General features: G+C 46.4%; 1 protein-coding gene across 1 annotated transcript; it reads right to left on the bottom strand.

The window, feature by feature from the left end:
* Positions 1 to 3232: 3232 nt before the first annotated feature.
* PSMD2 (proteasome 26S subunit, non-ATPase 2) lies at positions 3233 to 13014 on the bottom strand. The gene is made up of 21 exons (XM_032875521.1): positions 12832 to 13014; positions 12353 to 12409; positions 11834 to 11998; positions 10398 to 10519; positions 9978 to 10202; positions 9541 to 9699; positions 9247 to 9391; positions 8994 to 9054; positions 8585 to 8731; positions 7856 to 7962; positions 7532 to 7659; positions 7217 to 7304; positions 6076 to 6238; positions 5852 to 5953; positions 5526 to 5671; positions 5181 to 5264; positions 4791 to 4959; positions 4608 to 4702; positions 4274 to 4400; positions 3718 to 3836; positions 3233 to 3578 (listed from the first exon to the last, which is right to left on the bottom strand). Exons 1-21 carry the CDS (start codon positions 12964 to 12966, stop codon positions 3396 to 3398), a joined length of 2727 nt encoding a protein of 908 aa, XP_032731412.1. The 5' UTR covers positions 12967 to 13014; the 3' UTR covers positions 3233 to 3395.
* Between the last annotated feature and the right edge of the window lie 946 nt (positions 13015 to 13960).

The raw sequence follows: 13960 nt of genomic DNA, 5'->3' as shown, positions 1-13960 counted from the left end.
ATGACCGATGTGATCTCAATCCTCACAATTTCCTATAAAATAAACTGCATTCTTCCCAACTGGAGCTCCAAAGGAGAGCAAAATAGATTCATGGAGGAGGAACCATAGTAAGAATGAAAATGCAGATCTTGCGTTCTCTGACTCTTCATTTTGGTTCTGTGACTTTGTCATGTATGACTCCTTTCTCTACTCTTCTTTCTCCTAAGCAAACTAATATATAAAAATCAACTACTAAATATATATATATAATTACATGCCTACATGCCAACTGAGAGAAACCTCTCTCTCAAACTCATTAGAACAAGGTACCACCTAAAAGACATCTCCACCTGATCATCCCACAGGCATTTCAAATTGTGTATGCCCCCCCCCAAAAAAAAAGTATGCCCAGATAGAAATTTATCATGTCTCCCTACTCAGGAGTCCTCCACCTCAACCCCATACATGTTGGTGCCCGTGTATTCTTTTCCAATGAATAGTGCCTAACCTGGAAATCTGGGATTCATCCTACATTCCTTCCCATCCATGTACTACCTCTAATCAGTCACCAGGTCCTCTTGGTATTTGGATCAAATTCAAGTCCTATTATATTTAAAAAATCTTTCTTCTGCCCTTCCCCACTTCTAATACCCTAGTTAAGGCATTTATTCCCTTTGCCTGGTCTCCCAGCCTCCATGGTGAGCTTCCTAATCCGGATAATTTATGCCACTTTCCCACTCTCACTCAGTGGTCTCCACTGAGAGATAGTCAATTTCTGAGAACAAAGCTCTTCTAAACCTGATCTGAGCCTGTGTCTCTTTTACTATATCTCCTACTACACTTTCTACTGGCCCTGCACACTTAGCCAAAGCAAACTATCTGTGGTTTCTGAAAACAAATAGCTTTTCCACCTTCCTTTAGTACTCCCTTAGTGATATTCTACCTTTTCCCTCTGGACAAACTCATCTTCCTCCAGGTCTCATCTCAAAATTTTCCCCTGACCTACCTAGGCACTTAAGCTCCATTTCAATGATTCCAGGGTACCTTCTTCACACTCCAGTACAGTATCAATAACAATGTATCATAATTGTTTTCTTTTCCATTAGTAAGCTTTTTGAGGATAGGGTTTTGTTTTTTTTTTTGCAGGATCTTTGCATCCCCACAAACTAATGTTCAGTGCAGAGTAAAGCTCCACTAATACTTATTGCTGAATGAATGACTGAATGTGAAAGGTTGAGTCATTATGAAAATTTTACTCTAAAGGAAAATCACTGATTTGGGAAAGAATTATCATTTTATTTAGACTGTTTTACAGTTTACAAATCACTTTCCTTTTAATTTTTTTAATTTTTAAGTAGGCTCCACACCCAGCATGGGGCTCAAACTCACAACCTGGAGCTCAAGAGTTGCGTGCTCCATCAACTGAGCCAGCCAGGCATCCCTACAAATCACTCTCTAATTTGTCTTTTTTTCTGTTTTAAGATTTTATTTTGGGGGCACCTCTTGGTTTCAGCTCAGTTGTGATCTCAGGGTCATGAAATCGAGCCCTGTGTTGGGTTTGACGTTCAGTGCTCACTTTGCTTAGGATTCTCTCTCCCTCTTCCTCTGTCCCTCCCCACCATGCACTTTATCTCTAAAGTAAATAATCTTTAAAATTAAAAAAAATATATTTTTAAGTGATCTCAACACCCAACATGAGGCTCAAACCCACAGCCCCAAGATCAAGAGTCACACATTCCACTGACTGAGCCAGCCAGGCACCCCTTCAAATTATCTTTATATCACCACCATTGGATATCAAGGAAGGCAATTACAATATCCCCATTTTACAGGGAACAGAGGCTCACCAGACATGCTGACTTGCTCAGGAACACAGAAAATCCCATTAAGGGGATTTGACAGTCTCCTGACTCCCAAGTCTAGTACTTCGACTTTTTATACAGGTTTTATACAGGCTGCCAAAGAAGAACAGAAATAAGACAACAGAGACACTAATCCAAAGTTGCCATTCTCCAGCTAGCCAAGACCTTGGACTACAAGGGGGTCTTGCAAGGCTCCATGGCTACAGACACGAATCAATTTTATAAGGGCATAGGCTTTGGAGTCAAACAAACTTAGATTCTAATCCTGGCTCTACCACTTACTATGTGACCTTGAGTAAGTTACTGAACCTCTTTCCAAACTTTATATTCCTTACCAAAATACAGGCATTATACCTACCTCTTAAAGCTATTATGAGATCACTGAATGTTTCAACATTTATAGAAGACCTATTAAGTGCCAGACACTGCTCGGAAGCTAAATTCTCATAAAGTGTTGGTTAGTTATGATTATCTGGCAAGGCCATATGTTCTTCTGTACTGCATCCACAGGGGTCCAGGCCCCAAATGGCAGCATAGCTATACTCATACCAACCCCATGAGGAAGGAGCACTGAAGATTGAAAGTGATTACATTCCAGGAAGGAGACTACTCCTTTTCCCCATTGCTACACTAAGAGGAAGGTCAGGGTCAACCTTTGTTGCACCCAGTTTCTACAAAGACAGCATAGAAGTTAACATGATCAAATCTCTCCAACAGCAGCCTTCCAAGAGAAACAGAGGATCACAGGAGACAATGATGTCCCTTTCAGGGGCACTTCAGTGGCTCAGTCAGTTAAGCACCTGCCATTGGCTCAGGTCATGATCTGGGGGTCCAAGAATCAAGCCCTGCATTGGGCTCCATGCTCACTGGGGAATCTACTTCTTCCTCTGTCGCGCTCTCCACTCTTCTGCTCTCTCTCTCTCAAATAAATAAATAAATAAAATCTTAAAAAAAAAAAAAAAATGTCTTTCATTCAGTAGCACAGAAGTTAGAAAGTAAGACTGACTGCTGCTTCTTAGAGCAGGGATCCTCAGCCCTGAGTCAGGGAATGATGGGTTTGAGGTGGGTGTGCATTGGTGGAGTAGGGGAGGGAATAGTATCCACAGCTCCTCAGAAAGTTATCTATAACAGTTTGTATTAAAATTTGTGTATATGCATCTCCTAGAAAGATCCATTACACTGATCTCAAGGACCCATGCCCCTAAAGATGAATCACTATTTTAAGATAATTAGGAAAGAGAGGAAAAGGGCAAGGAGTTTAATTTGTTCCATTCAGAGCAGCTTCCCTGCTAGCCTAGTCTCAGGGTTGCTATAAACAATGGCTTCTCACATCAACTCCCCACCCTGGTCTGGCCTCCAGCCATAATACCCCAGAAAACACACACGGAGGGACCTTGGGGATAAAGGTCTTTATTCAACACAGTTATCTCACTCAGTAACAAAATAACAGGAGGTTAACAACTCCCCTAAAGGTCTGGAGCAGTGTTCATGGCTGGCGGCAGGAAGCATGGTCTACTGACATAACAGTGGCAGCTCATTGTCCCAGGTGGCCACTTAGAGGTCATAGTTAGGGTTCTTCCGAAGTATAACAAAACCTTCCAGAATGGGGGTGACAGGAAGAAACTCCTCAGTGGCCAATTCTGCCCGCTCCCCGTGGGCCAACAGTACTGGGGTTGTGTGTGTCTGGAACCCCGTGATAGTCTTAGGCTTGCCGGCCTGGCCTACCACATCCACTGCCTGTAGGGTGAGAAAATTGCAAGGGCGAGTGTAGCAGATGGGAGTGCAGCAATACCCCACTGCCCATACCAGTTTCAGAGAAGCAGGTATATGTGCATTCTCCACATTCGAGGGCCCTCCCATCCGTTCAACCCCTCACCTGGCCCACACGGACAGACACTGGCAGCGGCCGCAGCTCCTCATCAAATGTAACCAGCATTCGGGGCTGCATGGCAGCCACCAGTCCGTACAATACATAGTGAGATTTGCCCAGGATTACTGAGGGAAGAACAGAGGACAAACATGCATCCAGGCAGGCCTGACCTGAAATCTCGGTCCCCACTCCAGCCCTGACTCTTAATCCCTCAGTGGTTCAGCTGAACCCACACCCCTCCCCTCACACATGGTACCACAGACTAGAGATACTGCCATCTTATTCTGCCCACAGACTTCAAACTTAAAATTAATTTCCCTCAGTCACTTAGGAACAGACACTGGGCTCAGCTCTTCATCCTCAAAAAATAAAAATTTCTGTGGGCCAGATCAAAAATGTGGGAGATGAATTTCATAAGGCCCTTCATAGGCCCAAAGAACATCAGGAACCCAGAGTGGTAGGGAACTAACTTGGAGTCTGCTCCTAAATTACAAGCTGGCCCTGGTAAGTAAGGGTGGAGATGGGGCCACGTGCCACTATAGGAGTCTTGACAGCAACTCACTGTTACGGACATCCAGGAAAGAGACAAGCACAGTGAGCAGTCCAGCCACAGCCACTTGACTCATAAGCTGCCGGTCACTGTGGTAGGGGCAGAGGGTGAGTGTGCCCTTCCCTAAATGTGTCAAGCCCTGGTGGGGGGGGGGGGAGAAAGAGAAGTAAGGGTCACATCTAAGGAGGTGTCACCTAACCTGGCCGTATAGAAATCCGTAACTCACTCACATCCTCCCTCCCAGCCAAAGTCAAGGTTCCCCTCATGTCACCACATGTCCCCCACCTTCCATCACCATGGACACCTCCCCCTGGTACTCTCAAAGGAAAAGAGTTCTATTCTTTACCTGTGCCAAGCGCACCATGAAGAGGTTGTTGGGGTCCTTGGCATGATACTGGGCTAACTGGCGCAGCATGGCAGCCAGACGGGCATTATTGGTACCTGGAAATGTTAACCATTACTGAGTTGAAAAAAAAGGTCTCAAATATTCCTTCAAGCTACTTCTGAAATTTTTCTGACTGATACTCACCACTGCCCACCATCCCCATGGCAAAGATGGAGTTGTAGGAAACTTCTGGGTCAGCATCATGAGAAAATTTGCTTAGGGTATCCAGGATGTTGAGTCGTGGATTTGAAACAGAGATTAGGGCCAGTGCTAAAGGTACAGCCCGTCGGAGTGTAGGCTCCCCGTATCTCAGCTGGTAATAAGACAATGCCAAGAGCATCACAGAAAGCAGTACAACAAACTCAGTTATAGGAACAGACTGATGGGTAAAAGGGGGACTTAGATCAAATTCTGGAGAACAGGCATAGCAAAAAGACTATTTCTCTCCAGAGAAAACCCATCAGGAAAGTCTCCTCTGGGGGATCTCCAGGCACCAAAACCAGTATATTCCAATCTTCTCCATGCGATACTCACCAAGTGGCCAAAGGTTCGTAGTGCCATCTCTGCACCAATCTCTTCCCCCATAGCAATAAGGGCAATCCCCAGCACAGCCACTCCCTGCGATTGAAGCAGCAGCAGAACCCAATAAGCTCGGGGAACAAAAAAATTCACTCTTGACTCAAGTCCCGTGTTAAGAAAAAGCTGTGCTGTAGGGGCTCATCCTTATGCCTCACATACAAACCCCAGCCTCATGTCATCTCAATACACAGCACCACCCAGAGGGGTGCTAAAACAAACCCAAACCCAGCTCCCCTGCTCCCCTACACACTTATCTTTTCTCAGAGCCTGACTCAGAGAGCGCCCAGCTGCCCACAGAACCTGATGTGCTCCCATGTCAGCAGGGGCTTCCTTCTTGTCCTTATCCTTCTTTTCCTTCTTGTCCTTGTCTTCCTCTTTCTCCTTGGAGTCAAAGTGTTCGCTACAAATATGGAGCAGCTGCTGTACCTTCAGTACATTCCCAGAGCCTGTGGCATGGTGGTAAGGGTGACAAAGGAGAAAAACAAGGCACCAAAAGAAAGCTTATTCCAAGAACTGAACAAGCTAAAGAATCTAAAGCAGATCAGAACAAATGAGAAGGAGAATCAATCTAAAGGAAGGTCCAAGAGAGAAATAAGCAGTCCCTGGGGAAGCAGAGAGACACAGACCTGCATAGGCACACACATCCACTAGCGTGTTGGCAAAACTGCGAAATGGCTCAGACACAACCTCCAGCGCCGCCAGGATTGCCTCAATGGCCTCGCCCTTGCCTGTAGGACAAATTAAGAGTGTCGAGAGGACACCTGCTCCCATCTAGTACAGTTTTTGACACATAAGCCCCCCTGCTGTATCCAGTTACTGTCAGCCTTTGCCCAGAGAGACATCCCCTCACCCAGATGGTTGAGGCCCAGTCCAAGAGGAAGCCAACGGGCATAGGTGTCCTTGAGCTCAGTCTCTGACTTCTCCATGATGGTCTGAAGGATAGTGGAAGTGACGTCTCCATTGCAGGATCCCACTGCTATCATTCCACAGGCTAGAGCTGTCACACCTGCCACCTAGAAATAGGAAAATCAGTATCATACATGTTAAGTTATTAAGTAGCTGTTTATCTATCTTGATTCAAGACAGCCAATTCCTACAGGCTACTGTAACCACACTAGGTAATAATCCCTTTCTGATGGTAACTCAAAGTAACAAAAGCAACCAATCACTGAATATTTCCTATGTATCAACCACTATACCAACTGTTTTGCGTACTATTAACATTTAACCCTCACAACAACCCCGTGAAACAGGTCCTGCTGTTTTTAGTTTTTTATTGATGAGGAAAATGAAACCTAAAGAGATTGAGTTACATGTCCAAGATCACACTGCTTGTAAGCAGAAGTGGCACGATTTGAACTGAAATCTTTCTGACTGAAGCTGTACTTTTAGCCACCATACTATATGTATCTATCAGTAAAATGACTGCATAATTAAGAAAATTTAAGGTTGGCGTGACTGGGTGGCTCAGTTAGTTAAGCGTCTGAGACTTGGTTTGGCCTCAGGTCATGATCTCACGAGTCAGGAGATCAAGCCCTGCGATAGGCTCCATGCTCAGCAGGGAGTCTGCCTGAACTTGAAGAGTCTCTCCCTCTGCCCCTCCCCCACTCACGAACCCTCTCTAAAATAAATATATCTTTTAAAAAAACAGAAAAAAAAAAAGGAAAGAAAGCTTTAGGTTAGCCAGTAACAAAAACAATGAGTGAGACAGAATCAGCCACCCCAAGCTGCATTAAGTTACTCCCCGCTCTAGTCTGACTAGTTCCTCATGGACCCTAAGGGCTGTAATTCAATACCAAAATGTTACCTCTCTAGCCTCAATACCACGTGAGGTTTAAAATTCTAGCTCCAAAAGATTTCACTGAAGTGATACACACACCCCCATAAACACACAGTACACATACACACTTTTTTCACTACTTATCACAGAGAGTGGTACGTCTCAGAGCACCTTCCCTACCTCCCCTAAATGTCCAACAGCCTCTCCTCACCTCCATACTAGACTTGGAATCTCCCATCACAGGGAGTAGCAGTGTTAGAACGTCTTCACGATTGGAGCCAGCATAAGCCAAGCCTAGCCTGCAAAAGCCAGGGAGAGGCAGTCCCAGACACACAACAAAGTACAGGACAAGGAAGAAACAAAAAGAGGACTGGTCATTTATTCAATATTTCAATAATCACCAAGAGCCAAATATTCAACAGACAGGGTCGTAGCCCTCGGCAATACAAAGGTGAAAAAACCCAGTTCCTGTTTTCACAAAGCTTACAAGTCGAGTACTACTACAAGAAGAAGCAAGAAGCTTTACCCAAAGATGGAACCAAGTCTCATGGTGTTGCTGTTGTGAAGAACATAGTCTGAGAGCAGTGCCAGAGCAGGGTCACACTCATTCCGGACCCCAGAGTTCACGATGCCACAGGCTAGAAGGGCTCCTGACTGCAAAATGCAAACAGATTCTTCACTCAGGCTACTTGACCTTCCCCGCCACAACGGATACAATGTGCACTTCATTGCAATTTCCACCTTAACTGGACTTAAAAACCAGGTAGACCTTACCAGTGAAAGGGAGGCACAGAGGGCCCTAGAACATGGTAGGAGAATGTCCCCATTAATGGGGTATGCCCAGACCAACCTTGATATAGTCCTCAGAGGAGTACAAGTACTTGTCAATCTGGGTGAGGCCACCATCCACATCCCACAACAGAATCATGCCAAGGGATGCAGCTGCACTCAACATTCCTATACCAAGAAAAAAAACTATTAGTCTTAAAATGGCCCCACCCTGAGAAAATTATTACAAAGAGCTCTGTAAAAATACAGCCCTGGGGATCCCCGTCACATTAACACATGAACCTAGAAGGATAACAGAAATAATCAAAGCAGGGCGCCTGGGTGGCTCTCAGTGGGTTAAAGCCTCTGCCTTTGGCTCAGGTCATGATCTCAGGGTCCTGGGATCGAGCCCCACATCGGGCTCTCTGCTCAGCAGAGAGCCTGCTTCCCCCTCTCTCTCTGCCTGCCTCTCTGCCTACTTGTGATCTCTGTCTGTCAAATAAATAAATAAATAAAAATCTTAAAAAAAAAAAAAAAAAGAAAAGAAATGATCAAAGCAACACAAAGATTGGGATGTCTGGGAGGCTCAGTTGGCTAAGCCACTGCCTTCAGCTTGGGTCATGATCCCAGGGTCCTGGGATCGAGTCCCACATCGGGCTCCTTGGTCAGCGGGGAGCCTGCTTCTCTCTCTGCCTCTGCCTGCTTGTGCTCCCTCTCTCTCTGACAAATATATAAATAAATAAAATCTTAGAAAAACAACAACAACAACATAAAGATACAGTACAAAGATAAAGTACACATAAAGTTATACCATGGTCTTTGTTCTTGTAAAGCCATTTGTTGCCATCATCAGTCAGCAGCTTGTCTTGGCCAAAAGCAGCATTCACAAAGCCATTCACAAAAGAAGAGGCCAGGTTCATGCGGGCAGAGTCCACTTGAGAGCCACTGCCCCCAAACCCTGAACAGGAGGGAGAGGAAAGGAAATGAAAGGAAAAAGGGTTTGGAGTAGGGCAAGAAAGACACAGCATGGTGGCTGGTCTCTGGCTCTAAACTGGCCACTTGGGATGCTCTATCTTTGCCCCCAACAGTGACCTGGAAAAAAGGTACATGTGAATTCTTAGCTCTGTGGGATAAATATGTTAGGCCAAGCCGTCACTCCAAATACAAGGGGCATAATTAAGAATCCTCCAGTCCTCACACACATGGAGATGGCTACTCACTGTTGTTCTCTAGATGGGTTTTATAGATGTCATCAGGCACCTTGGGCTCCATGATGTCCAGCTGAAGGGAAGTCAGAGAGTCACAACTGCTCCCCCACTATTCCCCCACTACGATCTCTTCCACTATCCCACTGAATAGCAATTCTAACCAAGGAGAGTCTAGTCAAAGTTAGAGTCAGGGACCTGAAATGCCAGGTAGAACCACAAACAAACAAACAAAAAGGCCTTGATGTAAAAGGGCAAAGAGTCTTACCTCCCGAGCTAATGCCAAGAAGTTGCTGTTGAGCTGTACATTGGACATGATCTCTGTCAGGTCCTCATACTCCTCCACATCTTCACTAAGCTCCAGAAACACCCCATGCCGGCCAAGCATGAATGCCATCTGCTTCTGTACTACCCTGTGGGAGACAGTCATCACATTTACTCAGTCCCCATCCATTAAGAAAAGCCCCTCAAGCCTTAACCAGAAACTACAGGTCCCAGTTCTTCATGCAAACGCCTCATCCATGAGCTCCCCTCTTCCTCTGCCAGGTTCCTTCCTACATACACATCCTTGCAGGAGGTGAAGATGTCTTCTACCAGCTCCATGTCATTGAGCATCAACGCCAATCTCAGAGCTTCAGGAAAGCGACTGAACTTTCGGAACACACCCAATGCACAGCGCAGCAAGGCAGAATTCTCAGGTTCGGGCACGTAATTCACACAACTACAGAGAGAGATATAACAAAGCAGTCAGAAGTTCCAGGCATTCATTTACCACATTTAATTCACTTATCCAAAATAAATACTGAATGTCTTCTATATATGAGGAATTATGCTAGATGCTTTACTACTAAGGAGACACAAAGTCTCCTTCCTCAACAAGCTCACACACCTCAACAAATCAACTGCAGCTAACGACACTGAGAGAACAAAGAAGGAACAACTGAGAGGGAAATGCTGAGGAGGCTAGGCCTTCCACCCATCCCCACCATGCTCGCTCACCTTGTAAGATAGAGGCAGACCTTTGCATACGCATTCTCATCTATGTCCTTCTCCAGCATATCCACCTGCTCAATTTCCATGAGCAGGTCACAGGCCTCGTGCTCTGCATTATGGGCCATATTATAGGGGACAATCTCCTTCACCAGGGTCAGCAGTGGTTCCCGTTGTGTCTTTTCCGCATCATCCAGCTCCTGCCACTCCTTAGCCACTTCCCCTGCGAGATGCCTATGGATAGACCCAAGGTCATTTGGGGTGGGGGGGTGGCGCACAGGCACAGCTTCACAGGAAGCACTTCTGTGACCCAAGGAGTTCAGTGTTTGGGAAATGCAAAATTCAGTGTTTGGGAGTACTCTGGTACTCCAAGAAAGAACTCAGAATTATGTCTCAGAACCCCTTTGGATTCTCAAGGAAAGGTCTTACCTGACATACTCGTGACCCCATGATGCCAATTCCTCCTGGGAACCCACCAGCCGATACTTGAGGCACTCCCGTTCCCCACTCATGGTCATGGCCAAAACAGAGATGATGTCAGCAGCAAAACGCTGTAAAGAAACCAGTGCTTTAGGGGCACCTGGTGGCTCAGTGGCTTAAGCCTCTGCCTTCAGCTCAAGTCATGATCTCAGGATCCTGGGATCGAGCCCTACATCGGGCTCTCTGCTCAGCAGGGAGCCTGCTTCCCCCTCTCTCTGCCTACTTGTGATTTCTCTCTCCGTCAAAAAAAATAAATAAAATCTTAAATTTTAAAAAAAAAAAAAAAAGAAAGAAACCAGTGCTTTAAAGTCAAATCCAGGTTAAGGTGAGCAGGACATTATGGAGTTAAGATTATGGTCACTATCCCCCAAATTAAGTTGTAATTATCCCCCCAACTTTGTATTAGAAACTTACCTACTTTATCTAAGCTAAGCCTCAAGGTGACCCTAAGGCTGATGTTGCCATCTCCCTTTTAAACCAATATGGCTGAAGAATGGTAACAAGGAGAGAATGAAGAAAAATGAAGACTCTGAATTTTATTCTAGGTGCAATAAAGAACTATTAAAAAGTTTTAAGCACACAGGGACGCCTGGGTGGATCAGTTAGTTAAACGGCTGCCTTCGGCTCAGGTCATGATCCCAGGGTCCTGGGATCGAGTCCCACATCAGGCTCCTTGCTCAGCAGGGAACCTGCTTCTCCCTCTGCCTCTGCCTGCCTCTCTGTCTGCCTGTGCTCACTCTCTCTGACAAATAAATAAATAAAATATTAAAAAGAAAAAAAAAAGTTTTAAGCAGACAACATTTTCACAATCTAAGAAGATCACTGTGACTGCTATATGAAAAACAACCTAAATCAAGAACAAAAAGAAGGCAGCCAATTAGGAGACTGTTGCAGTTGTCTAGGCTGACTAAAGATTTCCTGGATTACTGTTGTACTAATAGAGAAGTGACTGATTCTAGTTCGAAGTTTTCTAAATTGAAACAGAAAACAAGTGAACGTACAAGGAGTATGAAAGAAACAGAAAAATCAAGATTAAACAGAAGTTTAATTTATCACGAGTGGGGTCTGGCTGGCTCAGTCAGTACAGCACGGGACTCTTGATCTTGAAGTCGTGAGTTCAAGCCCCACCCTGGGCACGGAGATTACTTTAAAAAAAAAAAAAAAAAAAAAAAAAAACAAGATCCACCATAAATGGCAGAAAACAGTGTATTCTAAGAAGGCAATCCTCCTGTCAGCTCTTATGTCAGTACTTTGACTATGACAGCTCAGTTCAACCAGCGTGGATTTCAGGTCTAATAGGCTTCCTCTGACTCCCCATGAGCCCCACAGTCTAGATGAAAAGGAACTCCTAAGCTAGGCCTCCACCAGCTTCTGAAACAGTTTACCTTATTCTCCCCAGGGGCCATGTTCTCATAGATTTCCTTCAGTTTGCCATAGTGTGGACGCAGAAATTTGAGAGGCTTGGGTACTGAAGTCATGGAAGTTGTAGAAGATCGAATTTGCCTCCGCAGCTCCTCCAGGGCTGGTCGGTACAGGGATGTGTCCTTCTCCTGATCAGGAGATGTCAGAGCTCAGAGTTACATCTCTCAAGTCATAACACAGAAGTGTTTAACTAACATCTCCCTTAAGAGAGTAACTGTGTCTTATTCATCGGTGATTCCCCAACTCCCTTCTCATTGCCTGGTACAAAAACAAATGATCCCAGTTAAGAGTTGAATTAGAAAGCTACAGAATCTTTGAAATATCCTTTGTAATTCTCTTATCCCACAACAGCATCACAATGCAACCCTAACAGTCCATCTTTCCTCATATCTCATATAGGAATTGTTGCCCCAAAATGGAATAAAACAAATAGGCAGGAAAGATCCGAGTATGTACCCACTCCTGTCAACATCATGACTCACCCCCAGTCGTTCCACGAGCATCTCCAGTTCATCCTGAAGTTGTTTGTCCTCCTCGGACTGAGGGTTGGGGGAAGAAGTTCATCAAGAGAAGAAATCCCAAACATATCCTCCTCCCATTCACCCTGGGGCAGGTAGAGAGTGAGCCTGCCTCCTTAGGAGGGACCAGGTGGACATAGAAAGAGAGCAGGAATAGCACCTTGGCTGCTGGACCACACTACTTGAATGCCATACTAAAAAAGAGCGGTGACAATGACCAGCCCGGGCCCACCTCACGAGTCGGTGGTGAGGGCTGATGGGGTCGGCGGAGTCGACAGCGCGAAATGGAGGATGAGGGACAGAGAGTGCCAGGAGCCCCGAGGATCGCCCCATCCACCCTCTCCCGGACGCTGCAAGGCCGTTTAGAGTCGGGCCAAGGCCTGCGGGACCGCGGTGACTCAGCCCCGCGGCCTTCTCCGCCGGATCCCGGGGCCGCGCCTCACCAGCTCCTGTTCTTTGTCCTTGTCGCCAGCATCTCGCCGCTCCTTGCCGCTCGGCTTCTCGTCCGCGACGCCCTGCGCCGTCGCTGGGGGTTGCTGAGACTGCACCGGAGCCTTATCCCGGCCACCCTCCTCCATCTCCGCCGCCACTGCCGGCCAGCTGCGCGCGCACCGCTCGCACCGCCCCGTTTCCCATATGGCTTTGCGTACGTGGCCCACGGCGCCCCGCCTCCTGAACGCGCCAGCGACCGGAAACGCCGCTGGGACCCACCCACTCCCGCTTCCTGGGAGATCCCGCCCTTGGGCCCCGCCCACGGAAGCCGCCCCAAAACTACAACTTCTATCTCCAGGTGAGCGCTAGGCGCTGCCGGGTCTTGGACCGGGACTTTCCTGAACGCTACCCGACGGTGCAGTCTGCAATCTGAGTACGCTAGCTGCGCTGTGGTAGATGTACAAGCTTCGAGCCCAGAGACCGCCCGTAGTGTTTCCCCACAGCTGTGTGAATAGTACCCACAGTGACAGCCCAGTTGGCTGCGTGGTGGGACAGACGTACGAGATTCTTCAAATCTGGAATCGATTGCCGGCCGTCTGTGTGAAATCTGTAATCTGTATCTACTGTCTCCCTCACACCACGGTGGAATATTAACCTCATCACGTGCCTCCGCATCCCACCCCCACCCCCGCGCCGTTGAAGGACAGGGCCCTGCGTATTATCTGGAGGCTATGGCTGCAATCTTAAATCCACCTGAAGAGCATGGTCGAAATCTATGAATAAAATATAGTCCTATGCTTCAATGCTAAATTCTGGAACTAAAAACAGATCAAGACAAAGTCTTTGCCTTCAATCTCTTGTCTTTTGGTCTCCCTCACCCTGTTTTGACTTAGAAGGGGTGCGACGGACACTCTTTATGTCAGGACTAGTTTTGAATAATACATACACAATGTTCTCACAGTCTTTTTAATTTGGTTAGGCTGTGTCTGTTTCACAGAAGAAATTATGTAGTAAGTAGTAGGATCAGGATTTGAACCTTGATCAGTCAGTCTTCTAAGCTCTTGATTGCTTCAAGCAAACCTCCATGTTTCTTCTTCCTTTGGGTTATGTGTATGCATCCAGGGCGTGGGAAAAGAGGAA

The sequence above is a fragment of the Lontra canadensis genome, unplaced genomic scaffold, assembly GCF_010015895.1.
Source record: "Lontra canadensis isolate GAN:19392208 unplaced genomic scaffold, GSC_riverotter_1.0 scaffold56, whole genome shotgun sequence".
In the NCBI taxonomy this organism is placed as follows: Eukaryota; Metazoa; Chordata; class Mammalia; order Carnivora; family Mustelidae; genus Lontra; species Lontra canadensis.
This window is presented reverse-complemented; position numbering and strand designations above follow the sequence as displayed.

What these genes read in the sequence shown, in the direction of transcription:
- PSMD2 (XM_032875521.1), bottom strand. Translation starts at nt 12,966, where the DNA reads ATGGAGGAGGGTGGCCGGGATAAGGCTCCGGTGCAGTCTCAGCAACCC. An exon ending in TCTTGGCATTAGCTCGGGAG is followed by an intron (nt 9,055 to 9,246) that starts GTAAGACTCTTT and finishes ACTTCCCTTCAG; the next exon opens with CTGGACATCATGGAGCCCAA. An exon ending in AGACTTGGTTCCATCTTTGG is followed by an intron (nt 7,305 to 7,531) that starts GTAAAGCTTCTT and finishes TGGCTTTTGCAG; the next exon opens with GCTAGGCTTGGCTTATGCTG.